Source organism: Aricia agestis, chromosome 19 (assembly GCF_905147365.1).
Source record: "Aricia agestis chromosome 19, ilAriAges1.1, whole genome shotgun sequence".
NCBI lineage: Eukaryota > Metazoa > Arthropoda > Insecta > Lepidoptera > Lycaenidae > Aricia > Aricia agestis.
Window position 1 is genome coordinate 4,614,429 of NC_056424.1, and position 26,675 is coordinate 4,641,103.

The window sequence follows — 26,675 nt, forward strand, 5'->3', positions numbered from 1 at the left end:
ACTTTATCTACCATAGTGTCCATTTTGGTAGTATCGAATTCTTGGTTTATGCACATTCGGAATAACGAGTTTATCATTCGTTCGTCAAGTACCTCAACAATTGATTGAAAAATATGGAAAAACATAAGGCCCTCTTGATCAGTGAAACCTGCCATGATCGATATGTTACTGAATTTAATGGTAATATCATGTTCAGGATGACTGGATATAATTCTTTCGACGTTTGGAAATTTCTTTTCTATGCAAGGTCTCTGTATAATATTAAGTTCTGTGTAGGCCGCTATGACAGATTCTGTCGAAACAGCGGCCAAAAATGATAACGCTTCTGTCATGTTAGGCGTATCAAATCCCAAGTGTTTAGCCATTATTGTTGGGACTGTTTTATTAGACGGTGTGGTTGTATATGGATAGTATCTTGCGCCGCTGTGTAGAATAACTTGATTAAAGAATTTTGGCACCTCTGACTGTAGATACAGGTCTAGTCCGACTGCCCCGGAGCTCATTCCTATTGCAGTAATCCTATTTGGATCGCCTCCGAAGGCAGCTATATTTTCGCTTATCCATTTAAAAGCCAGGTGCTGATCTCTGAGACCCTGGTTACCGGGGACTTCTTTCGTGTCTAAACACATAAACCCATAGGGGCCAACTCTGTAATTGAGTGACACGATTATAACCTTATGGTTAATTATAAAGTTTTCATTATCATACAGTCTTGCATAACCGGTCCTATATCCACCACCATATATCCAGACTAAAACAGGTATGTTTGGACCAGCATTATTGGGAACGAATATGTTTAGATTAAGGCAATCTAATGTCATAGTAATCCCGCTCTCAGCTGTAGGTTGCGGACACATTATTAAAGTGTCATTGATTGCTTGAAATACACTCTTAAAACCTGGATGTATGGTTGAAATCTGAAAATGTAAAGTGATTATTTTAAAAGTATTTTTTTTTACATTACGATAGAATTTTACTAATAATTTTAAAATATAATAAAAATTCTAATGAGGCAGTAAACATGGTATGAAAGGCTAAACCTGTTTATTAATTCCCATAAAATTTCATAAATTCAAATTATCAAATTATGAAGACTTGTAAATATGAAGTAAGTATAATTAATAAAAATATTACACAAGTATCCTGCGTATAATTTTGTTTAATTTCTTTTCAATTCATACCAATAACTAGTAACTAAGACATTACCTACCCCAAAGGGATTTTTTGCGTCGACCTGTGCATAAGGTATTCCAAAAAACTTTGAATATTTTCCATCTTCTGAAAAAAACCCTTGTATTTGGCCACTGGGAGTTTTAACTGGGTCTGTTAATTTCAGCCCACTAGCCATTCCAACGAACGTAAATATTAGTACGCGCCACATCGTTTCTAACGATCGAACAAATATTTTACATTGAAAGGACTTAAATACATGCCGTTAATGTAAATTGCGAATCATTATCTACGTTTTAAACTTTACGTCGTACGTACTAATAGTGCTGTTAAATTGATAGTTATTTGAAACCAGACGCGTTCGGAGCCTGAAATTTTGGAGGGGGTCACTCACTATACTAAAAAATAAAAATTTATTGGCACAAATTTCCTTTTATTATTTGACACGATTTTGAGATTTTTCAAAATCTGATTTGCCCAGAGGTTATCTTGATTAGTGACGAGAAAGAGATCCCAGAACAACATTCTGCTGTGGTAGGGCCGGGTGGCCACGGTGAAGTTGGAGTCTATGTCTACATACAAAAGGACATCTTTGCTCGCCCTCGGCCATCTTTTTTTTTATGAAATAAGGGGGCAAACGAGCATACGGGTCACCTGATGGAAAGCTACTTCCGTCGCCCATGGACACTCGCAGCATCAGAAGAGCTGCAGGTGCGTTGCCGGCCTTTTAAGAGGGAATAGGGTAATAGGAGAGGGTAGGGATGGGAAGGGAAGGGAATAGGGGTGGGTAGGGAAGGGAATCCCAGATTACATCTTCACTTATTTTATCGGCATCGAATTGCAGGCTAATGAATTTGTTGTTTGTTCAATTATAGGATTGTCAAGCTGTGGATTAAGTTGTTCGGACCAATTGAAACCAGACATTTTTGTCTGTGATAACTCGGCTATTTTAACAGTGGAGCTTAACTTTTAAAAATAAGTTAATAAAAATTCCGTATAAAGTGCCAAGACGAAAATTAAATTGAAAGTATTCAAATTAAACTCATCAACAACCTTGTCATTTTGTGGCTTACAAATATGCCACAAATTTTTGCGTGCTAAATCAGAGCCCGTGAGAAACATACATTTTCCCGCCATGAAAAAAGGCCAATCTTCCGACACAGAATTCGAATAGACTAGAACGAATTTGATAAAACCTAATTGAACTTGCGCACAAAATATATTTCTCGAGATCCAACACTTTAATTACTAATTATTATGCAAGAAAAATAGGTATTGGTTGTTGTCCCAGGGAAGACAACGTTGACAAGTAATGATAATGTGTTCCAACCTATTGAAGTCCTATACAGGGTGCAATTAAACCTATCGGCCAAATTTTTTTAGGGCTTAGGTATCATTAGGTGAGTCCATTTACCCAAAAAAATAGGCTGTTATTTTTTTTTACAATAACATAATATTTTATCCCACTTATCATCGTTGCAGAACGGTAACTTCGCGGCGTTGGGTAGAGCCGGGGTGACGCGGGGGGTGGTGTCAGGGAGACGCGCGCGCGGGAGGCACGTCACACCATTCCATTAATTGTGGTGTTTTTTATTTAGGATAACTTTCGTATGCTATTTCTCAAAATTTTAGTACTGAGTAATTATAAAAGAAAAAATACATGTAAGTATTTTTATTTTTAACAAGGATCAATATAAGTATCGAAATTTGGCCGGAAGGTTTAATTACAGCCTGTATAATACTGTAAACAATATTGCACATAAAAATTAAACAACCAATAATTTGTATAAAAAATATGTATTATTGAAGGCCTATAAATTGTGGTAGAAGCACTGACGATGCATTTTCCGAAGAATACGACTGTTGGACATTTACCCACAATTTGTCTTGATTGGCGGCGTAGAAAAGGTCCCAAAATAAAACTCTTCTTCTGTAGGGCATAGTGCCCAATGTAAGGTTGGTGCCGATGTCCAAGTACCAGACCACGTCCTCAGTAACTGGCGGCCAAATCACAGGTAGCAGCTCAGAAGTTGTTGGCGTCGGATTTCTGAAAAAAAAACACAAGTACAAAATTTTGATATCATAAACCTATGTTTAATATTTGTTTCCTACCGCGAGATTTTTACATAAACTGTGGTTGAGTGTAGTGAAAAGTGCAGTGGTTGTTTATTTTTCATTTTTTTTTCAGAATAAATAGAATAGAATTTTATAATATGTTTGGTAGGCAATATCTGAATGTGTAGGAAAACTGAAACCAGTTTCGAGCTCAATTTTGATCTCAAACCAAAAATATGTTATGAACTATAGGTCTACCACAATCTGATGGCAAAAAGTGAGAAAATAAATTGACACTAGCAATACCGGGGTACTAGGAATAAAACATTTAGATCCTGTTTTATTTCTTTAGCGGCTTGTTTTGTGTGTGAAACATGCAAATATAAACATTTATCCAATAATCAAGGATATTTTTTGAAAATCTGCTGTCAAAATTGCCATCAGATTCTGGTAGACCCATAATACTAATTTAATATTAAACGCTTTCTCACGATTTGCGGTATGGATTCTCGGGAATAAATTAGTATTATTTGTAAATTGCGTTGTTTATCAAGAATCAATCAACGGCAACATCTCACCCATATTTAACAAAATTCGTCCACATTGTTGTCATTCTATCAATTGTTAGTTGATCTGCTTTGGTGGGTGGTTCCAGAAAAAATGGCATATCAAAAATATAGCCCATATCATCTCCATGTGAAGCACCTTGTAATTTTATGTTTAGTAATTTTTTCGCATAGTTTCTTTCACCGTCGTATGAAAACAAATATTGATAAACTTTAACTCCAGCCGCTGCGTATCTGATTATGGCTCGTTGAATTGGTGAAACATTAAAGAAGTCACTCAAAAAATCTATTATTTCTCCTTGCTTCTGTTTTACTTTCACATCGCCAAGATAAAATCGTCTGACTTTATCTACCATAACGTCCATTTTGGTAGTATCAAATTCTTGGTCTATACATATTTGAAATAAGGAGTTTATCATGCGTTCGTCAAGTGCCTCAATAATTGTTTTAAAAGTATTGAATTGAAGAATGCCTTCTTGATCGGCAAAACCTGCCAAGATCGATATGTTATTAAATTTAATGGTTATATCATGCTCAGGATGACTGGATATCATTCTTTCGACGTTTGGAAATTTCTTTTCTATGCAAGGTCTCTGTATAATATTAAGTTCTGAGTAGGCCGCTATGACAGATTCTGTCGAAACAGTGGCCAGAAATGATAACGCTTCTGTGATGTTGGCCGTATCAAACCCCAAGTGTTTAGCCATTATTATTGGGACCGTTTTATTAGACGGGGTGATCGTATATGGATAATACCTTGTGCCGCTTTGCAAAATAACTTGGTTAACGAATTTTGGTACCTCTGACATTATATACAGGTCTAGTCCGACGGCCCCTGAGCTCGTCCCTATTGCAGTAATCCTATTTGGATCGCCTCCGAAGGCAGCAATATTTTCAGTTAACCATTTAAAAGCCAGGTGCTGATCTCTGAGACCCTGATTACCGGGGACTTCTTTCGTGTCTAAACACATAAACCCATAGGGGCCAACTCTGTAATTGAGTGACACAAATATAACCTCATGATCAATCATAAACTGTTCACCATCATACAGTCTTGCATAACCGGTTCTATATCCACCACCATAAATCCAGACTAAAACAGGTATGTTTGGACCAGCATTATTAGGAATGAATATGTTCAGGTCAAGGCAATCTAATGTCATAATAATTCCGCTCTCAGGAGGTTGCGGACACATTATTGAAGTATCATTGATTGCTTGAAATATGCTCTGAAAACCTGGGTATGGTGTTGAAATCTGAAAATATAAAGTGCCTTAGATATGAAAACAATATGTACATTACACTATAATTTTACAATATTAGTCCAGTCACTTCAGAGTTTAGACATAAAAAGAGGAGTCAAATAACAAAAGTGCTGGGAAAGCTGAAAATTGGTGGAGACCTTGGGTTCACTATTCTAAATAAAAACTCAAAGGTGTCCCCATCGATCCCCCTAAGGGCCTTATCACACTGGCGATTAGCGAGCGATTTGAAAGCGACGCGACTGCGCAGCGCACTCGCCGCGATGAAGCCGCGATTGCGCGGCGTACACGCAGCTTGCCTTCGGCGTAGACACTCAGCAGCAAAATGGATTCTGACGTCACTCCATAGACGAGTCTACTATATATAATAAGATCTGTGTAGACGAGTGTACAAAATGGCGTCCACGCCACGCCGCGCAATCGCGGCGTGTGCGCTCCGCAGTCGCGTCGCCTTCAAATCGCTCGCTAATCGCCAGTTTGATAAGGCACTAAGTCTCAATTTACAGCATTACCAATAAGTAGTAAATAAGAGATTACCTACCCCAAAGGGATTTTTTGCGTCGACCTGTGCATAAGGTATTCCAAAGAACTTTGAATATTTTCCATCATCTGAAAAAATCCCTTGTATTTGGCCACTGGGAGTTTTAACTGGGTCTGTCAATTTCAGTCCACTAGCCATTCCAACGAACATTAATATTACTGCACGCCACATCGTTTTCAACACTCAAATAGATATTTTACATTGAAAGGACTTAAATACATGCCATAAATGTAAATTACGAAGCATTATCTATGTTTTTTATACTCTACATGATTAAATAGTAAATACCCCTAATAGTGCTGTTGAACTGATAGTTATCTAAAATATGAACTTCTAACTTCTTCAAATGTTTTTTGGGCGCATTTCCTGTAATGCATGTTTCGGGTACTAACCACGGGGTCAGACTGACGTGGTGTGAAGGGTCCACGATATCATTATATTATTAATTTCACTTTCTCTGTCACTGTCCCTTTGTTCCCTTTAATCTTTAAAAGTACGCAACGGATTTTGACGCGGCTTTCTGTGATTGAAGATGAAGGTTTATAAGTATAATAACATTCATTAAATAGTGGAGAAATACTGTTATTTTTGAGGTTTCTAATGTGATGTCATATATAATGATTTTTTTTCCCGCTTACATTACATACGCAGGCTACCCTACGAGATTTATCAAAATAATGTACTAACTGCCGCACTCAGAGTGGAACATTAATTACTTAAATGTAATTAATTCAAAATTTTGACATAAGTCCCATACATTATCTGTCAAACTCTTCATTAAATTGAAACTTAATCAAAATTAAAAAATGTCTCTGAGTGCGGCGGTTAGTATTGTACACAATAATTAAAACCGACTTCCAAGGTAAAAACAATAATAACATCCTTATAATATGAACTAAAAAGTATTAAATAATTTTTCCTATCTAATAGTGCCTTTTTCCGAATTCGGCTAAACCTCAACTATTTCTGTACTCAATCTTCATCATTTTGAAGTCTTAAAACAGCGCCTAAACCCCCATATGCTTACTTAGGGCGCTTCTCATAAAACCAAAATCTCCATATTTTGAGGAGTTCTCTCGATTTCTCATGGATCCCATCATCAGATAACCACTTTTGTGAACATGGTACAAAATTGGAGTGAAATTAATATAACAAAACAAAAATTTTGAAAATCGGTTCACAAACGGCGGAGTAATCGTTGAACATACAAAAATAAAAAATAAAATATCTACAGCCGAACATATTACATAATTATAACCTTTTTGGAAGTCGGTTAAAAAGGTCTACAGAAAACTTCGCGATGGTATAATTTGTCTATCTCTTATGGATATCCCACAATAACATTCTTTTGTCATTTACTTTTTACTACAAAATATAATGGCTAATTTTCGAAGCGATTATAACCAATACAGCATTAATCCTTATTCAATTAAATACTTTAAATACATTGTTGATTTAATATAGATCTATATTCTATAATATGGACCAACAATAATTAAAACCGACTTCCAAGCATAATATTATGATTTAAAATTTAAATGAATATTTTCGAAGATATTATAGATTCAAAAATTGCGAGACTTTCTGCTTTTGCAGCGGTACCGGCCAATGCGAGCCACGGGTAGTAATGAATTTAAAAATCAAAAGTACTGAATCGATTTTAATCATTTTTTCAGTGAGTGACATAGGCTATATATATATTTTATACCAGTAGTAGTAGTACGAAGCCGGGGCGGGTCGCTAGTTAATAATAATCTAAAGTAAAGTTGCGCGAAGACAATCATATTACGAGTATACTAGTTTAATGTGAACTTAATCCATTTAACCGATTCGCGATCAGTTTGTTCTCGTTGAGTTTGTAGAATAGGTCCCAGAAGGCGGACCGGTCGTGGTAGGGACGGCTTCTCAGACTCATCTCATGGTCGAGGTGCATGTAATGCATGGAATCCTTCGTCATCGGTAGCCATTTGATGGGCAGCAGATCAGTGACTTCCGGAGTGGGATCTCTGAAATTCAATTTAAATTAGAGATCCGATAAAAGCTGAGCATAAAACAGTATATTTTAAAAGGATATAAAATGGCTAGCCTGCTTATTAACAACTAGACGTTCTGCGCGGCTTCGCCCGCGTAAATTAGACATTTCACAGACAAATTAGTTCACGAAAAATAACCAATGATCCTTCACGTGGTCTACTTCTTATCTGTGCCAAATAACAGAAAAATTGCTTCAGTAGTTCGTGAGATAAGCACTTTCAAATAATTTCCCCCGTTTTTTCCCAAATTTTCTTCTATTTCTTCGCTCATATTAGTTTTGGGGTCATAAATATTTTAGCCTATGCCCTTAGCCTTTCTCGATAAATGAGATATCTAACATTGAAAGAATTTTTCAAATCGGACCAGATCCTGAGATTAGCGCGTTCAAATAAGGCCTCTAAAATAATTTCCCCGTTTTTTCCACATTTTCCTCTATTTATTCGCTCCTATATTTATTCTTAGCGTAATAAAGTATAACCTCTAGCCTTCCTCGATAAATGGGCTATCTAAAACTGAAAGAATTTTTGAAATCGGACCTGTAGTTCCTGAAATTTAACGCGTTCAAACAAACAAACAAATTCTTCCGCTTTATAATATTAGTATAGAAATTGGTATAGATGACTGAGTCGTTGATGAATTTTGCAATATTAGCCATTTCTTCAAATGTAATAGGTACACTTACACACGCGAGACTTAACAATCTGTCAGTATTTAATTTTATAAAAATAAAAAAAATATAATATAAATTTACTCCTAGTTAAATTGGTACTAGTTTATTCACAAATCACGCGACAAGCTTTTATTATCAATCAAATTGTGTAATATATTATTGAGGTTATAAGTTATATCTTAATAGTTAAACATTTTAAGGAGAAATTTATTTTCTTCATTTTAGAGTGTTTAAATAAAAGCTTTTTCTCAAAAAGTTTTTTGTTTATAATTTATTTTACGATGACTTACCCGAATTTCACGAAGTTAGTCCATAAGGTAGTTACTTTTGATATGGCCATCTGAGTTTCATCCAAGGAACTTTTGGTATCGTTATGGAATCCAAATAAATATTTACCTTCTCCTCCATGCATACCACCATCGTATGCAAATATGTAGTAATAAACATTTAGTCCCGATTTCTCCGAGTATCTTACTAAACTTCTTTGCGACGGGTAGAAACATTGGAAGTCCGATGCAAAGTCTACAATTTTCCATTTCAAATCTTCACTTATTATCTCATCCCCGACATAGAAATGACGAACTATTTCGGCCATTTCCCTGTCTTCGCCGAAATCAAAGTGACCATTTAAAAATTTTTGAAAGTATTCCGACGACTGATAATATTCTGCTGGTTTGTTTATACGACGAGTTTCTTCGTGACTGCCAACACCAGACAGAATCGCTATGTTCTTTATTGTCGATACATCTGAATGCTCGGGATGCTCTGGAACGAAAGCCTCGACACCCTCGAATTCCTTTTCAACACAAGGTCTCAATTCTTTTTCAATCGTTGAAAATGCAGCAGTCACTAATTCAACTTCAGTTTTGCTCAAAAATTCTAATGCTGCCTGGACATCATCCGTTTCGTATCCCAAGACCGCGGCGAGACGTAACGGCACAGTTGTATCTGCTGGGATTACTTCATTAGGATTTATAGCAGAGCCACTCATCATTATGGCACGATTAAAAAGTTTGGGTCGTTTGGATAATAAGTGAAAATCAATTGACATGCTGCCAGCACTTCCTCCCATCACCGTAACTTTTCGTTCGTCTCCTCCGAAAGAACCTATGTTTTTCTGTACCCATTCGAGAGCCGCATACTGATCTTTCAATCCTTGATTTCCGGGCACTTCGGGTGTGTCTAGGCACATAAAACCATATGGTCCAAGCCTATAATTTATAGACACAACAACGACTCCATGTTGAACAAGGTCCTTGGCTCCTATTCTTCCCGTTCCATATGTAAACGCACCCCCATGTATGTTAACTACTACTGGCAATTTATTTCTGGAACTCGCCTCGTTAGGAACGTATATGTTGAGTCTCAAGCAATCTAAAGAAGGGACGAGTCCATCGCTGATACCTGCCATCAAAGCCATAGTACCTTGTGGGCAGGCAATCGAGTCATCGTAAGCTTCATAAACTGTATCGGATTTCGGATAAGGAAACGACCCCTGAAAATAATATAAGTATAATATTTTAACGTATGATTATCACACACATACACACTTAAATATTGTCATAACTTTGTTTTTATGTAAATGTAATATTTCTATCTCTTTCTTTCCTGTGATGGAATACTGTAATAGTCATGCAAGGGCTATTCCACCTGTCACAAGTGTCTCAAGATACTAGGTGAATCTCTTCTCTCTTTATGTATGTTATTTATATACAATGTGTCCCGACACCGGTGTCGGTGTCCTTTAATGTAATGATGTATGGCATATTTTATTGACAAATTGGCATTTAAAAATTTTTTTGTCCAACTTTAAAAAATAATTTTTTTCTCTAGCTCTCATGCTAATCTGACCAATACTTCAAAAGAAAATCGTTATAGCTTCTAAACTCTCTGACTTAGAGCAAAGAAGTAAAGGAATTTTTTGAGATGAAAACCTCCTCTATATTTTTAAATAAAAAAGAACCACTTTAATGCGCTAGATTTTTCACAAAAAGCCATTATTTTAAAATTACACAATTTTTTTCTTTAAACTTTGGTTTTTCTATGTTTGATTCCACTAAATTTTATACCATATTGCCTGTGTAAGCGTAGTCCACAGGTTTAACTATCAAATGAGACCTTTTTACCCGACTGCCAGGAGGGTTATTATCTTCGTAGGATATTTACATGAGAAGTATTAGTCAGATTAGTGTGAAAGCCCGAGAAAAACTAAAATGGCTGCCATTTTACAACCGTGAGAAAGAGAGAAAATTTAACAGCCAATTTGTCGATAAAATATGCCATAAAACATGACATTAAAGGATCGGACACCGGTGTCGGGGTACATTGTATATTAACAAAATTGTTAAATAAAGAAATAAATTATTTATTACTTAATTAAGAAAAATGTTGAATAAGTGCCTTACCCCAAATGGATTACTACTGTTTACTTGAGCATAGGGAATGCCTAAAAATTTCGAGTAAGCTCCATCGTCTGCCTGGAGTCCTCTGATGAGGCCTTGATTTGTATCCACCAAAGGGTCCAGTCTAGATCTCGCCTGGACACATCCGAGGGCCAGCAGAATACCACAAATTGACCACATCGTTCTGTTTAGAAAATATGTAATGTGCTTCTGACGCAGAGGAACTAGTCATAAGACGGGTGGTGACTTGTGAGATGCATATCGGATAAAATTCAAGTGATTCTTGAGAATCGATAACAAATAAACGTCAAGTTTCGTAAGTTACACTACTCAAAATATAGAGATAATATTTTGAGTCGTGTTACTTACGAAACTTGACCTTCATTTCTTTAATCTTTTGAGGTAATACATACCTCGATCGTGGGAATGACAGACACAATAGATTTTCAATTGTTATGCGGCTGCCGGATACCAGGTGGGTGATGGGTTGCCTCGTAACTTAGTATTTGTGCGTTATACTGTACTATAAGCTATTATCTAATCTATGGTTATACTAAAGACGCTCCTCCTTTGGAGATGCCGTAATTTACCGTTATTGAAGCCTTATTAACTCATAATTTTTTAAAGCTACAAAATTATAATAAAAAATACAGCAATAATCTTCAGTATATGAACGTTCCTTTCATAGTTTTTTGTTTATTATACTCATGATATCGGGTTCCAAAGTAATTCCAATTTATACCAATTAATAATACCAAATAACATTATGAAGAAATAATAGAGCCTATTTCTTTGCTTTATTGAATATCTATAAAAATTGATGTTATTTAAATAATGTAAGATCTTAAAGAAGATAAGATCTAACTTGGCCAGTTTTCATTACATCATCAGTCATTTCATAAAGTTATTGAACATTTTATTTCCGATGAAAACTTGCCAAGTCCAATCTAATCTAGTTTAAGATCTCACATTACTGAAATAACATCAATTGTTATAGATATTCAAGAAACTAATGAAATAGATTCTATTATTTGTTCATAATATTATTTGGTTCGTTGGGTGTCAGTCCGTCTGTCTGTCAGCAGGCTATATTTCAAAAACCGCTATAGCTAGACTTCTGAATTTTTCACAAATTGTGTATTTCTGTTGCCGCTATAACAACAAATACTAGAAACAAAATAAAAGTAATATTGAAGGGGGGCTTCCATACAAATAACGTGATATTTTTGGCATTTTTTGCTCGTTTTCAATAATGGTAACAATTAGACACTTGAAATTTTCATAAAATCCTTTATTATATTATGTGTACTTTAATAAAAAAATATAATAATACTAAAATAAATTTAAAACCGGCCAAGTGCGAGTTGGACTCGCCCATGAAGGGTTCCGCAGCAGCAATAAGGTTTATTTTTATGAAATTTAAAGGTTTTTGATTTATTTTTAATATTTCAGTTGATTTAATGAAAGTTAATTTAAAAGGTTTACCATTTATTTATAATATAAAAATGAGTCGCTGAATGTGTTGCTAAGCGCAAAACTCGAGAACGGTTGGACCGATTTCGCTAATTCTTTTTTTTAAATATTCCTTGAAGTACGAGGATGGTTCTTACGGAGAGAAAAATTCTAAAAAAAAATTAAATTTCCTGAAAAAGTCTAAAAACAACACTTTTATATATAAAAATGGATTTTCAATTGTGTTAGTAACGCTAAAACTCGAAAACGGCTGAACGGATTGGGCTAATTTTAGTCTTAAAATATTCGTAGATGTCCAGCGAAGGTTTTAAAGTGACACGAAGTTCACCGGGACAGCTAGTGACGTATAAAAAAACTAATGGCTAGATCTCGTTCAAACCAATTTTCGTTGGTAGTTTTTATAGTAATAAACAAATAAATAAAAACACTCATAAAATCTATAGCCGGTCCACGATGGACAAACATAGCCCAAGATAGAGAAAAGTGGGCATTTCTGGAGGAGGCCTTCACCCGCGGAGGGGTTCTGGATGATTAATAATTAGTTTAATTCCTACATATTTAGTTTTTATTCTTACTGTAATAATCGTCTATGAAATAAAGGCTTTTTTTATTTATGTTTTATAGTAATAAACATCATATATTTTTTAGACTTACCATACTTTAGAAGTTAGGGGGGGGGGGGGGGCCGACGACGACGACGACGACACACATTTTACCACTTTGGAAGAGTCTCTCTCGCAAACTATTCAAGCTATAAAAAAATATATTAGAAACCTCAATATGAGACCTATCCATAAATACCCTAGACACCTTAATCTTCCCAGTTCAAACATACATAATGTTCGACTATATTCAATCGCTACCTTAAGGGGCTGTTTCACCACTTCCCGACAAGTGTCGGCTATGCTATCCGCAACTTATCTGGCAGATACTTCATCTGTTAGATAAGTTGTGGATAATCTATCCGAAGCTTATCTGACAGATCCTTCATCTATCAGATAAGTTGTGGATAGCCTATCTGAAACTTATCAGGAAGTGGGGAAACAGCCCCTAAAGCTTGTTGAGTATCAGTCGAATAAAACAAAGAAAATCCAAGCGAATGGAAAAAGCAGCTACCATCAGGAGGCATTGGAATAATACGGTATTTAACACAAGTACTATTATCAAAATACAATAATTAACAAGAAAGAAGTATAATTAATTATTGTGTAAAACTTTGTGACTAACCTCTTGGCTTGGAATATTAAGTTTAAGTCTACATCTACGATTATAATTTACTTTTAGTGTGTCATTTTAGGTCGGGTTGTAAATTGTAATAAAACATTATGTACGGTATTATGTTATTATATAATATATTTTATTTATAGTATATCTGAAAATCTTATCTACTGACCACCATGGGTTGGTCGAAGCATCTAAGAAAAACTTAAGTCTTTATCGGCAAGATTAACGAAAGGTATGTTATAACTTATAAGGCATTATCGATTGTTGTTAAGATTATTGTGTGACGAAATTATCTGATGGCGTATGGTAACTGAATTGTAGAAAATACGGTAAATCCAGAAGATTTACCGATTACTTGATTTGTCCTTGCTTCATGGTCCTCACCATTCTTATTTTTTTAATTGACAGAAGCGCTTGTTGTTGAAAACTTTTCAGGATATGCTTTCAAGTAAAGGTCCCAAAACGCCATTCTTGAGTGATATGGTCGTTTATGCATTTTCCCAGAGGTGTTAATATTCAGAGCATATAGATAGTTACTGACAGGTAGCCATTTAACAGGAAGAAGATCGGTTACATTTGGTGTTGGGTCACTGAAAAGAAAAAAAAATAATTTTAATTATGAATATGATCTACATAAATCTTTAAAAAAAAGATTTATTTTTATATTGTCAAAAATAGATTTTAATGTAATTGTAAAGTTGTTTATGAACTAGAAAACGTTTAAAAAATTACCCATATTTAGCGAAGTTAGTCCACATGGCCGTCATTCTATCAATCATCAATTGATCTTCTGGCGATGGTTCTCCAGGAAACATGTTAAAGTCAAATAAATAACCTAATTCCTCTGCATGGGATGCGCCTCCTTCAGCAATATTGAGTAATCTTTGTATCATTTTTCTTTCCCCACTATACGAAAATACGTAATGATATACGCTTTCAACTTCACTTTGATTATATCTAATAACACTTCTTTGAATAGGATGATTAAATTTGTAATCGGATGCAAAAGCAATCAAAGATTTTTTCTTGGAGACAGATATTTCTTCATCGCCTATGTAAAAGTGTCTTACGACATTGTCCTCGTCCACAAATTCATCCCCATCATTGTACAAGAAATTCTTTAAGCTATCATAAAACTCTTTGGTATCATTAGAATATACACCCATTTGCTCATGACTATTGTAACCCATTAGAATTGAAATTCCCTTAACTTCCGGTGTAGTGATTCCTGGATCTTCGGAAACAAATTTTTCCACATTTTCAAAATCTTTTTCCGCGCATGCTCTAAAATACATGTTTAATTCCTGTGTTGTGCTTATAACGACTTTCTCGTTTTGTTTTGACAAAAAGTTTATTGCATCGATAATATTATCAGTTTCGAATCCTAGATGTTTAGCAATTTTCATTGCTGCTTTATCGTCAGATTGAACAAATTCTTTAGGACAAAGCGCAGATCCGCTTTGCAGAATAGCGCGCTTGAAAAACTTTTCTCTTTTTGATAATAAATGGTAATCAACAGACATGCTCCCAGCACTCTCACCCATGACTGTTATTTTGTTTTCGTCACCCCCAAATGAAGCTATATTAGTCTTTACCCATTTTAAGGCTATATATTGATCTTTTAAGCCTTGATTTCCCGGTACTTCAACCGAATCTGAGCACATAAATCCATATACACCAAGGCGGTAGTTGATTGTAACTAAAACAACGTCGTGTCTCACTAAAAATTTCGGGCCAAATTCGGCTCTCTTGCCAGATCCAAAAGAAAATCCTCCGCCATGTATCCAAACGATAACGGGTAGTTTATTTTGACTCGTAGCCTTATTCGGGACATAAATATTCAGATGTAGACAGTCTAATGTTCCTACTAATTGCTTCGAAAATAAATCAGTTTGAGGACATACTGCTGAATCGTCAAGTGCTTCAAAAGTCTCGGTAAATTTCGGATATGGTTGAGCTTCCTGAAAGCAAGTAATTATGTTTTATTGTTCTTTCAATTAAGGCCAGATAGTCCCTAAAATTAGCAGGTCGATGTCTGTCAGTCGTCGCCGCGTCTTTGATAGGGCCAAAATAGGAGAAAATTTGCATTATATTCTATTTTTTTAATGATCAAATCATTTATTAAAAAACTACTCGGTTATTTTGTACACAATTGTAAAAAAGCTATACTTTTTGTAAAAAAATCTAACTAAATCGAAATCACTATGCTTCCTTCTTCCTTCCTTTCCTCATAAATTAACCTATATACCACATGGATACTATTATCAAAATATTGCCAACTTGGTAACCGTAGTACCGTAAATTGGTATCATAATATACTTTAAAACAACAAAATCATTTTCAAAATCGCTCAAGAAACTCGTCTTGATCTAAAAGATTATGTGACGAATGATGATGGTGTATTTGTATTTTGTAGTAATGATAATGATGATGAATACAAATTGCACAGTAGCATAATATGCTATCTGCTCTTAAGACAACGCCACACTTCCAAACGTGTATCTATAAGGAGTCAGGAGTTCTCTCAGCACCTTCAGAACTATGGTATATATTGATATGGTAGATATTGATGCAACATCTTACTTTTTGGTAGCATATGCTTAGAATACTTCTCATAAAACCAAAATCACCTATGCTTCCATATGAAGGGGTATGAAGATTTTGGCCGACCTACTTTCGCTAAATGTGTTTTTTCGCGTTCACAAATATTTTTTTCAAAAATGGATAGCTAACATCAATACAAACAAAAAATAATCACTTATAATACCACAAGAGCTTCAAAATTATTTGGTATTTCCCGATAGGTTCGTTGCAAACAAATGAAGGAGTCAAGTTTTTCAGGTTAAAAAATCACGAGCGCGAAGCGCGAGTGATTTTTCCTGAAAAACTTGACGACTTTATTTGTTTGCAGGGAACCTTGAGGGAAATGCCAGATAATTTTGAAGCTCGTGTGGTATTCGGGGGATTATTTTTCCGTCCCAAATGTCGGCCAATAGAATTAGAATTTGTTTTTTATATATAGCAACTACCAGAGAAAATTTTCAAAAAATTATCAGTATAATACCATGTAGGTTGTACCACGTGACGTCGAATGGTGCAATTCTATTGGTCGATATTTGGGTCGGAAAAATAATCCTAGACAAAACCACGTAAAGAGTCACATTTCGAAGATATGAGCTGCTAAAGTTTTACCAATTTAAGATATTGCAACTTTGGCAGCTCAAATCTTCGAAATGTGACACCTTACGCGGTTTTGTCCAATAAAATTTTTTGATTGTATTGATGTTAGCTATCCATTTTTGAGAAAAATATTCGTGAATGCGAAAAAACACATTTAGCGGACAGTATGTCGGCCAGGCTCCATACAAAAATCTTCGTACCCATTTCGAGGAGTTCCCACGATTACTCATGGTCATCTGATGATGGGATATCATCAGATCACCACTTTTGTGAACATGGTACCAAATTCGAGTTAAACCCTATACAACAAAAAATAATTTTGAAAATCGAGCCATAAACGGCTGATTCTAGAGCCGAACGTATTAACTCCTACTTTTTTAATGTCGATCAGTACTCTGTTATTTATTACAGTTATCATTGCAATAACAGTCATCCAAGTTAATTTCTTGTTGAAAATTATGTTTATCTAGAGAGAACTTACCCCGAAAGGATTATCTTCGTTGACCTTCGCGTACGGAACGCCCAAAAACATTGCGTAATCCCCATCTTCTGCCTGTAGACCTCGTATCAACCCAACTTCAGTCTGCACCAGGGGCTCTATTCTCTGTGAACCCTGGACTTGGCACAGGATCAGCAGTATAAAGCAACATGCTCCCCACATGCTTGTAACTCAACAATCTATTGTAGTGTTACGTTAACACTGCACTTACATACACTTACGATGTTATCGTATCACTCATAATTTTCGAGGAGATAAGCCTCAATAAGCCACGGAAGTATTTTAAAAATAAGAAAAGTTTATTTTGCACATCACACAACAAAATATTTACAAAGGACCAAAAAACCAGGACCAGGCGCGGTCCGAGGGGGGGGGGGTCACTGGTGAAATGCCCCCCCCCCCCCCCCCCCCCCCTAAAATCTAAGGAGTAATTGGAAAATCTCAAAATCTTGCTAAATAATAAAAGGAAATATCTATCTATCCCCTAACCACCACTTCGTCCGACCTTAGACAGCTGCTGTGAACCCAGAACCGTCCGACGGCGCAGATAAAAAAAAAATAGTGAAGTGACTACTGAGTGACCCTTGGGGTTTGCAGTTGTAGATTCTAGTTCTTCCTAAGTTTAAACTTCTAAGTCCCTATGCGATGTTAAATAAATTAAGTACAAACATGATATTATTAGGATATTGTATTCTAGTACAAAATTATTAACACACGCATAATATGCAACATTCTTGAACAATTTCGCCATGCTGGACTTTTCACTTGATTCAAGGATCTTAAAAATATAATCTCTTGATAGATCACTGTGATTTTCATTCGACCTTGTCGCTTTTTCTACAGCAATTCGCCGAAACTTGATAGTAGTCACATACAATATACGGTTTAATGACATAACATAATATCTGAGGTATGTTACCGATTTCCGGTGGATACGCCCAATTTTCAATACCTAATACCTTTAACCTGTTCCTGTTTAACGTTGACAAAGAATGAGGTGGTTGTAGTAATTATTATGTTCGGCTATGAATTTTTGTGTTAAATAAGTCGAACAAGTATTTATTTGTTGTAGGGACGTCGCGTCTTTATAAAAAAAAACGGCCAAGTGTGAGTTAGACTCGCGCACGAAGGGTTCCGTACCACAATATAGCGAAAATTGGTTTGAACGAGATCTAGCAAGTATGTAATTCTTTTAATATACGTCATAAATCGTAAACCTTAATTTAACTTTCATTAAATCAACTGAAATATCTATATATTAATACGTGAGCCAAAAACTTTGTATCCCTTTTGACGAAAAATGGGGAAACGTAGGTGAATGAAATTTTGCACAGTTATAGTTTACATGGTGAAAGAGTGCATCGAGCTAATATTATTTTGAAATTATGCTTTTATCATACATTTTTTAACAAATAAAACATTACACACACTACAACACACACACACCATGAAAAATGACAGATTTTTGAGTGACAACTGACAAGCCTATACATTTATTTATGGTTGAAGTCTGTTGACAACAAGGTGACAAATTGAAAATGGATTATAGTTTTTTTTATTGAATCTTAGATAGACAATACTTACACGGCCAGTCTCAGGATCAGCTGAGTCCCAGAGACAAGAGTTGAAAAAAATATGATAAAGTCAATATTTTTTTACAAAATATAGGTAGTAGTCCTAATGTCGTTGAAACTAAGGTCGAATTTCGACCATTGGGCGATCTCTAGTAAAAATAAATCAAAAACCTTTTAATTTCATAAAAATAAACCTTATTGCTGCTGCGGAACCCTTCATGGGTGCGTCCAACTCGCACTTGGCCGATTTTTTTGCGCTTTGATTACATTACCATATAATTATTATAGGCTTATAATTAACTGATCACCAGAAATAGTAACATTTCACAGACAAAAATAGTAAATGATCACCAAAATACAGACCACCATTTTAATGTAAAATGATAACCAAAGATTTAACATCTTAAAACCAAAAATAGTAAATGATCACCAAAATAAGTAAATGATCACCAAAATTAGTAAACGATCACCAACATTATACTAGCATTTTAATGTAAAATGATCACCAAAGATTTATTGTCTCGCTATCCTATTTATGAAAAATGACTCCAAATAAATAATTGTTACGTAAGTAACAATTATTTATTTGGAGTCATTTTTTAACCAAAAGTATTAAACGATCACCAACATTATACGTTGGTATTTCAATGTAAAATTATAACCAAATATATTTTTATTTTGAAAATATCCTAGTAAAGAGAAGAAGACATATAGACGGACAGACAGACATCGAAGTCTTAGTAAAAGAGTCCCGTTTGTACCCTTTGGGTACGGAACCCTAAAAGCGGGACTCTATTACTCAGACTTCTATGTCTGTCCGTCTGTCCGTCCGTCTGTCTATCTCTAAGGAGGACACTGGCCTCCAAGATGCTCTCCATTCTGCCAAGGATCGCCACAGATGGCGTAATGTGGTCGTCACTAAACTCCAAAAGGGGAATCACGACCCTCAGCAATGAGGAACACGACGCGAGGAGGAGGATAATTATTTTTAAAATACCGGGCTGTTGAAAGAGTAGCATAACCCATTTTTTTTATATTTGTTGCTTCAACACTCAGTTATCGTTAACCTCAATTTACCCTGTAGCCTGTAGTTGTTGATGCTGGTGTAGATGTAGTACTAACTAGCCCAATGGTCGAAATTATTATTTAATTTTATTAGCCTGTTAAAAACAATGCATATGGTATTATTTGTTTATGATAATCATTAATCAATAATACATATATATAATCTTATTAAAAACTACGTTTTCAATAATATAATCTTAAATAATAATTGGTATTTAGGTATATTATGATTTATGATATATTTAAAAATACGCAAAGCCTACCTAAGCCTAAAACTTCACCGAATTTAAGAAATATTTTACCTGTAAGGAGAAACTTTATCACTTATGAAAATTATCACTCACAAAGAATTTAAGATGTAAATAAAAAAAAAATATCGAATTTATAAATAGACTTTCACACTACAGAATAAAATGAGCTACCTTGGAAAATACATTGCGTTTTATACTTGTACTTGCCATGACTTGCCCATGTAATTGTATGACATCATATTTACATTTTTTGTGGTAGATTCAACGAATTGTAAACTTGATAAATCAAAGTCAAATAGTTTTTTGCAGCATGTTGGAATTAGTAAAAAACTATTTTATACTTCATTTTAAAAAGCGTTATATTCAACATCGAAACGATATCAGACTAGATATAAAAACAACTTCCCAAATCATCAAAATTAATTGGGATATAGTAAAAACGCTCTTATGTCAAAGTGACAGGATCGTTTGCGGTATATGATCGGATATCGGTAGCGTGTAAGGTCAAAACCCACTTAAAGTAGTTAAACACTTTGATAAGGTTTTATCTGGGGGCACGGGAGTGCCCCCGCCAAGATGAGCCAAGCGAAGCGCGCAAGGGCACTACCTAGCTTTTCTCGAAACGTTTCGTCGTATTTTTAAACCCTCGTAACTTTGGTTTGGTTAATGCCAGATAGTTGAAATTTACAAGATTGATCAGCCCTAAATCTAAAAATTAAGATTTTTAGATTTAGGGCTGAGTATGTAAGGTTAGAAACTTGGCTCTACATGATATCTCACTACTTTTTGACATCACGAACTATATGTTCTCATCTTGGCAACATTTTTACACGAAAATGTTTTTGGTGGGATAAGTTTTTTAATAAACGACTAAAAAGATACTGTATGTTTTCCATACAAAACACGCAAGATTGATACAAAAGTATAAGATTTCATTTTAAGAATAAGTAAGATTGTGGCAGTGTTTTGCAGCCATTCAATCTGAATTTGACATTATTAACATAAAATCTGTAGCCGTTCCTATGAGACGCAGAAACTTACTTGGCACATGTTTCCATAGAGTTTACTAGAAAGATGTGCCTGGTTAACTTCTGCGTATTATAGTTTGAATATGTCTCTCTTTCATAACAGTTAAAGGTATATTTGTCCTAAACCGCTACTCGTTTCGGCCTCCACTGGTTCGCTCTGAGATGTTTCTCGTTTAGTATGTAGAAGAGCTCCCAGAATGCTATCCGATCGTGGTAAGGTCTGCTGCCCAGCGTCAGGTTGTAGTCGATGTTCATGTAGGGTATGGAGTCCTTCGTTATTGGTCTCCATTTTAATGGTATGCCGCCAACTTCGTCTGGTGTTGGTTCGATGAAATTATTATGTTACTTTAATGAAAAAATACATTCGCTGGGACAACAGATTTTTGCTACCATAAAACCAAAGTTTTCATCTGAATCGAAGCGAAGAAATAGAGGAAAGTGTGGAAAAAATGGGGGATATTATTTGAAAGTGCTTATTTGAACGCGATAATCTCAAGAACTACTGGTCCGATTTGAAAAATTCTTTCAGTGTTAGATAGCCCATTTATCGAGGAAGGCTATAAGCTATATTTTATAACGCTAAGACTAATAGGAGAGGGGAAATAGAGGAAAATAGAAAAGGACATAGGTTTCTTTTATTGCGGAAAAATGTACGGTTTCCGTGACATTCCCAAATTATGCGGGCGAAGCCGCGCGGAACATCTAGTCTAAAACAAAATTACGCGAAGACAATCATATTATACTAGTTTAATGTGAACTTAATCTATTTAACTGATTCGCGATCAGTTTGTTCTCGTTGAGTTTGTAAAATAGGTCCCAGAAGGCAGACCGGTCGTGATAGGGACGGCTTCTCAGACTCATCTCATGGTCGAGGTGCATGTAATGCATGGAGTCCTTCGTCATCGGTAGCCATTTGATGGGCAGCAGATCAGTGACTTCAGGAGTGGGTTCCCTGAAATTAAATTTAAATTAGAGATCAGATCAAAGCTGAGCATAAAACATACATTTTAAAAGGATAGAAAATGGCTAGCCTGCTTTTTAATAATGACTGAATCGTTGATGAATTTTGCAATATTACCCATTTCTTCAAATGTTGTACACATTGTGGAATAATTTGAAGACAGTTAAAACAATGAGATTAGTTATTGATGGATTACATTTTCATACTAACTACACTATAATAACACTTATCTAATTAATCTTTTATCTACTATAGTTACATTAGTCAGTCTGTCACTGCGGAATACAATAACGACTAAAAAAATTACTACATTTATGCATTACCTTTTAAAGTTTGACCACTTATATGTATAACAATTTTTATAAGTTCTAAACAATAAAATGTATATTTTTTTTAATGGCTTACCCGAATTTCACGAAGTTAGTCCATAAGGTAGTTACTTTTGATATGGCCATCTGAGTTTCATCCAAGGAACTTTTGGTATCACTATGGGATCTAAATAAATATTCTACTTCCCCTCCATGCATACCACCATCGTATGCAAATATGTAGTAATAAACATTAAGTCCCGATTTCTCCGAGTATCTTACTAAGCTTCTTTGCGACGGGTAGAAAAATTGGAAGTCCGATGCAAAGTCTACAATTTTCCATTTCAAATCTTCGCTTATTACCTCATCCCCGACATAGAAATGACGAACTATTTCGCCCATTTCCCTGTCTTCGCCGAAATTAAAGTGACCATTTAAATATTCTTGAAAGTATTCCGACGACTGATAATATTCTGCTGGGTGGTTGTTTATAACACGAGTTTCTTCGTGACTGCCAACACCAGACAGAATCGCTATGTTCTTTATTGTCGATACATCTGAATGCTCGGGATGCTCTGAAACGAAAGCCTCGACACCCTCGAATTCCTTTTCAACACAAGGTCTCAATTCCTTTTCAAACGTTGAAAATGCAGCAGTCACTAATTCAACTTCAGTTTTGCTCAAAAATTCTAATGCTGCCTGGACATCATCCGTTTCGTATCCCAAGACCGCGGCGAGACGTAACGGCACAGTTGTATCTGCTGGGATTACTTCATTAGGATTTATAGCAGAGCCACTCATCATTATGGCACGATTAAAAAGTTTGGGTCGTTTGGATAATAAGTGAAAATCAATTGACATGCTGCCAGCACTTCCTCCCATCACCGTAACTTTTCGTTCGTCTCCTCCGAAAGAGCCTATGTTTTTCTGTATCCATTCGAGAGCCGCATACTGATCTTTCAATCCTTGATTTCCGGGCACTTCGGGTGTGTCTAGGCACATAAAACCATATGGTCCAAGCCTATAATTTATAGACACAACAACGACTCCATGTTGAACGAGGTGCTTGGCTCCTATTCTTCCCGTTCCATATGTAAACGCACCCCCATGTATGTTAACTACTACTGGCAATTTATTTCTGGAACTCGCCTCGTTAGGTACGTATATGTTGAGTCTCAAGCAATCTAAAGAAGGGACGAGTCCATCGTTGAAACCTTCAATCATAGCAAAAGTATCTTGTGGGCAGATAATAGAGTCATCGTAAGCTTCATAAACTTTATCGAATTTCAGATAAGGAACCGATTCCTGAAAATAATTTAAATATTATATTTCTAACATCAGCTGATTATTATAATAATATTAATTGAGAAAAAAATTGTGATGTGTCTTACCCCAAATGGATTACTACTGTTTACTTGAGCATAGGGAATGCCTAAAAATTTCGAGTAAGCTCCATCATCTGCCTGAAGTCCTCTGATGAGGCCTTGATTTGTATCCACCAAAGGGTCCAGTCTAGATCTCGCCTGGACACATCCGAGGGCCAGCAGAATACCATAAATCGACCACATCCTTCGTTCTGTTTATAAATGTAATGTGCTTCTTACGCAGTGGAACTACTCATAAGACTTGTGGGATGCATATCAGATAAATTTCAAGTGATTCTTGAGAATTGATAACAAACAAAGGTCAAGTTTCGTAACACATCTCAAAATATAATCCCTAACCTTTTGAGTTAAAAAACGTCATCTCAACTTAGTATTTGTGCATTATGGCCTGGGATCCCTTCATAGAAGGACTTCACCGAGCCGGTTAATGGATAAAAAGTATTTTATATTCAATTACGTATGTCAACAAATTAATTGAAAATGGGTTGCCTAAAAATATTCAGTCCAGAATAAAAATTTAAAAATATATTTTTTTAGATTTTTCTGGTTTGGTTAATGACAAATTCCATACCAATCGAAAGTATGAAGCCCGTAGAATATGCATTAACCAGACCGGTACTAGTAACGATTTACCTGCCTACCCAAGAGTTGTGACAGGAAAAAAATAGACGTCCTAACGTTTTCATATTATACGTAGGGGTACGGAACCCTAAAAAGATAAATACAATATGCTATGCCCGGTTTCTGAGGTTTTTTGACAGGAGTTTGTCTTTTCACTAGCGTTGTTGATAGGTCAATTTTTGACGCTAGCGGCTAGCCAATCAAAAGCGGTAGTGAAATCATAAACTCCTATCAAACTCAAAAACTGGCCATTAGTTTTTTAAGTTGCATGCAGAATTTAGTGGCTTATCTTGGGCACTTGCTAAGACCATCAATATCTTAAACGATATCTTTGATAACAATGTGTTTGAGATAAAATTATACGTGTCTTGTCATTTAGTTTTAGGAATACACTATTATTAACTTTGCAAAAATAAGTGCCACCAATCACCATAAAACATTACTAGTAATAAATGAAAAACTAATTATGTTCGCCCTAGCTAGGTTCGTAATATAAAACCTACTATAAAACTATAATAATATCTTTAGTTACAGGTTTCGTTAAATGAAGCAAATCTTATTGCAGCTTTTAACAATAATAATTTTGAAGACTACGTTGTAGCTGTGTAATCTAGATTGTGTCGCTACTTGCTAGAATTAAAAAGAAAAAGACCCCTTGAGTATTTTAATGTTTATAAATTAGAAAAATATTTATGGTTCTTTTCATTGTGTTTGAAAAATAGTTTCCAAAATATTAGCCTCCTGTGGAACGGTCGTGTTCCAATGGAGAGAACAGAATCAATGTTCATGTAGTAAACTTTATCATTTGTAGCCTGTCGCCATCTCAGCAGTTCCATGGACTCCGAGTTAGGATCCCTGTATTCGGAAAAAAAAGAATTAATTTTACCATTGAATATTTCATAACAATTTTTCGTTTCAATGTTAAGTAATATTTATGTATGTAATTGAAAAGAATTACAACCTAAAAGTTATTTAACGTAAGGTAAAGTAAACATGAACAATTTGTTTTACTTTAATTTAAATTGCATACCTTTTTTAAGAAATATTATGCACCGAAACCTAAACATAAACTCTATATAAGTACTTAATATTTTTTTGTAAATTATAACTTACCCATGTTTCACAAAGTTAGTCCAATAACCTGTAATTGTGTCGACAATAATTTGATCGTTATCATTTATTTCCTTGTCATAGGATAAATCAAATAGAAAGGCTAGCTCATCAGCATGAGCTGCTCCAGCTAAAGTCAAGTTGGATTCCTTCTTTACCATATTTCTTTCGCCGTCATAGGAAAAAAGATACTGATACACATTTGCATCGTTTTTCAGAAATAATTCAACGCTTCTCTGAATAGGATAATTATAAATGAAATCTGAAATTAAATCTATGAGCTCTATTTCCATATCGCTGGTCGGTTCGTCCCCGATGTAAAAATGTCGGACGACATCAATCATCTCCTCAGATTCTTCCAATGAAAATAAACCTTCCAATTGTTGCTCTATGTATTTAGGGTTTTCGAATATACCTACTTTTTGACTTTCTATCATACGCTCCTTGCTATTAAATCCGATCAGAATAGGCATGTTTTTCGTTTTAACATAGCTCGCGTGCTCCGGATGCTCGTTCATAAAGTGGTCGATACCGTCGAATCTTTTTTCGACGCACATATAAAAATTTAAATTAAGTTCTGTGTATGCTTTTATTACCAAATCCGTGCTAGAATTGCTCAAAAACTCTATTTGTGAATTTATGTCATCACTCACGAAACCTAAATATCTTGATAATTTTGTGAGAGCAACCTTATCGGGTAGGTCGAGTACATTCGGCCCTAGTACTGAACCGCTCTGCATTATAACTTTATTGAACATTATCTCCCTCTTTGACAATAAATGCGCTTCTACACATTTGCTACCGGCGCTCTGTCCCGCCAACGTGATTTGGTTAGGATCACCTCCAAACTCTTTTATATTTTCTTTGACCCATTTTATTGCTAAGTATTGATCCTTCAAGCCCTGATTACCGGGGACCTCGGGAATATCTAAACACATAAATCCGTATGGCCCGAGTCTATAGTTTACGGTAACTAGAATAATCTCGTGACTGACGAGGAACTTAGGTCCATACGTGTAGCGGCCAGCGCGACCTTTATATAAATACCCTCCATGTATCCATATCATTACTGGCAGAGGAGTTTTACTTGCAGCTATGTTGGGCACGTAAATGTTTAGATGGAGACAGTCCAGAGTACCAGATATTGTGTTGCTTGTGTCCTCTACTTGCGGACACATAGCCGTGTCATCGTAGGCTTCGAATATTTCATCAAATTTTGATATAGGTATGGCATCCTATAGAATAATTTTAGATTTTATATGTCAACTCTGAGTATAAGCTTCTATTTGCTTATTT

General features: G+C 35.4%; 2 protein-coding genes across 7 annotated transcripts in view; one reads left to right on the forward strand and one right to left on the reverse strand.

Moving 5' to 3' along the window:
* LOC121736310 (catenin alpha) overlaps positions 1 to 26,675 on the forward strand; it is a 107,005-nt gene that overhangs the window by 59,234 nt on the left and 21,096 nt on the right. The window lies entirely within an intron of this gene.
* LOC121736314 (esterase FE4-like) lies at positions 7,327 to 20,323 on the reverse strand. 3 transcript variants are annotated; one of them, XM_042127408.1, is made up of 5 exons: positions 20,212 to 20,323; positions 20,018 to 20,038; positions 10,704 to 10,924; positions 8,589 to 9,793; positions 7,327 to 7,600 (listed from the first exon to the last, which is right to left on the reverse strand). In XM_042127408.1, the coding sequence occupies exons 3-5, from the start codon at positions 10,878 to 10,880 to the stop codon at positions 7,396 to 7,398; spliced, it is 1,587 nt and encodes a 528-aa protein (XP_041983342.1). In that variant the 5' UTR covers positions 10,881 to 10,924; positions 20,018 to 20,038; positions 20,212 to 20,323; the 3' UTR covers positions 7,327 to 7,395. The 3 variants fall into 3 exon arrangements, with proteins under 3 accessions (XP_041983342.1, XP_041983343.1, XP_041983340.1); XM_042127409.1 differs by lacking the exon at positions 20,212 to 20,323 and having other exon boundaries at positions 10,704 to 10,884; positions 20,018 to 20,110; XM_042127406.1 differs by lacking the exons at positions 7,327 to 7,600; positions 8,589 to 9,793; positions 10,704 to 10,924; positions 20,212 to 20,323 and adding exons at positions 13,534 to 13,987; positions 14,130 to 15,358; positions 17,059 to 17,336 and having other exon boundaries at positions 20,018 to 20,110.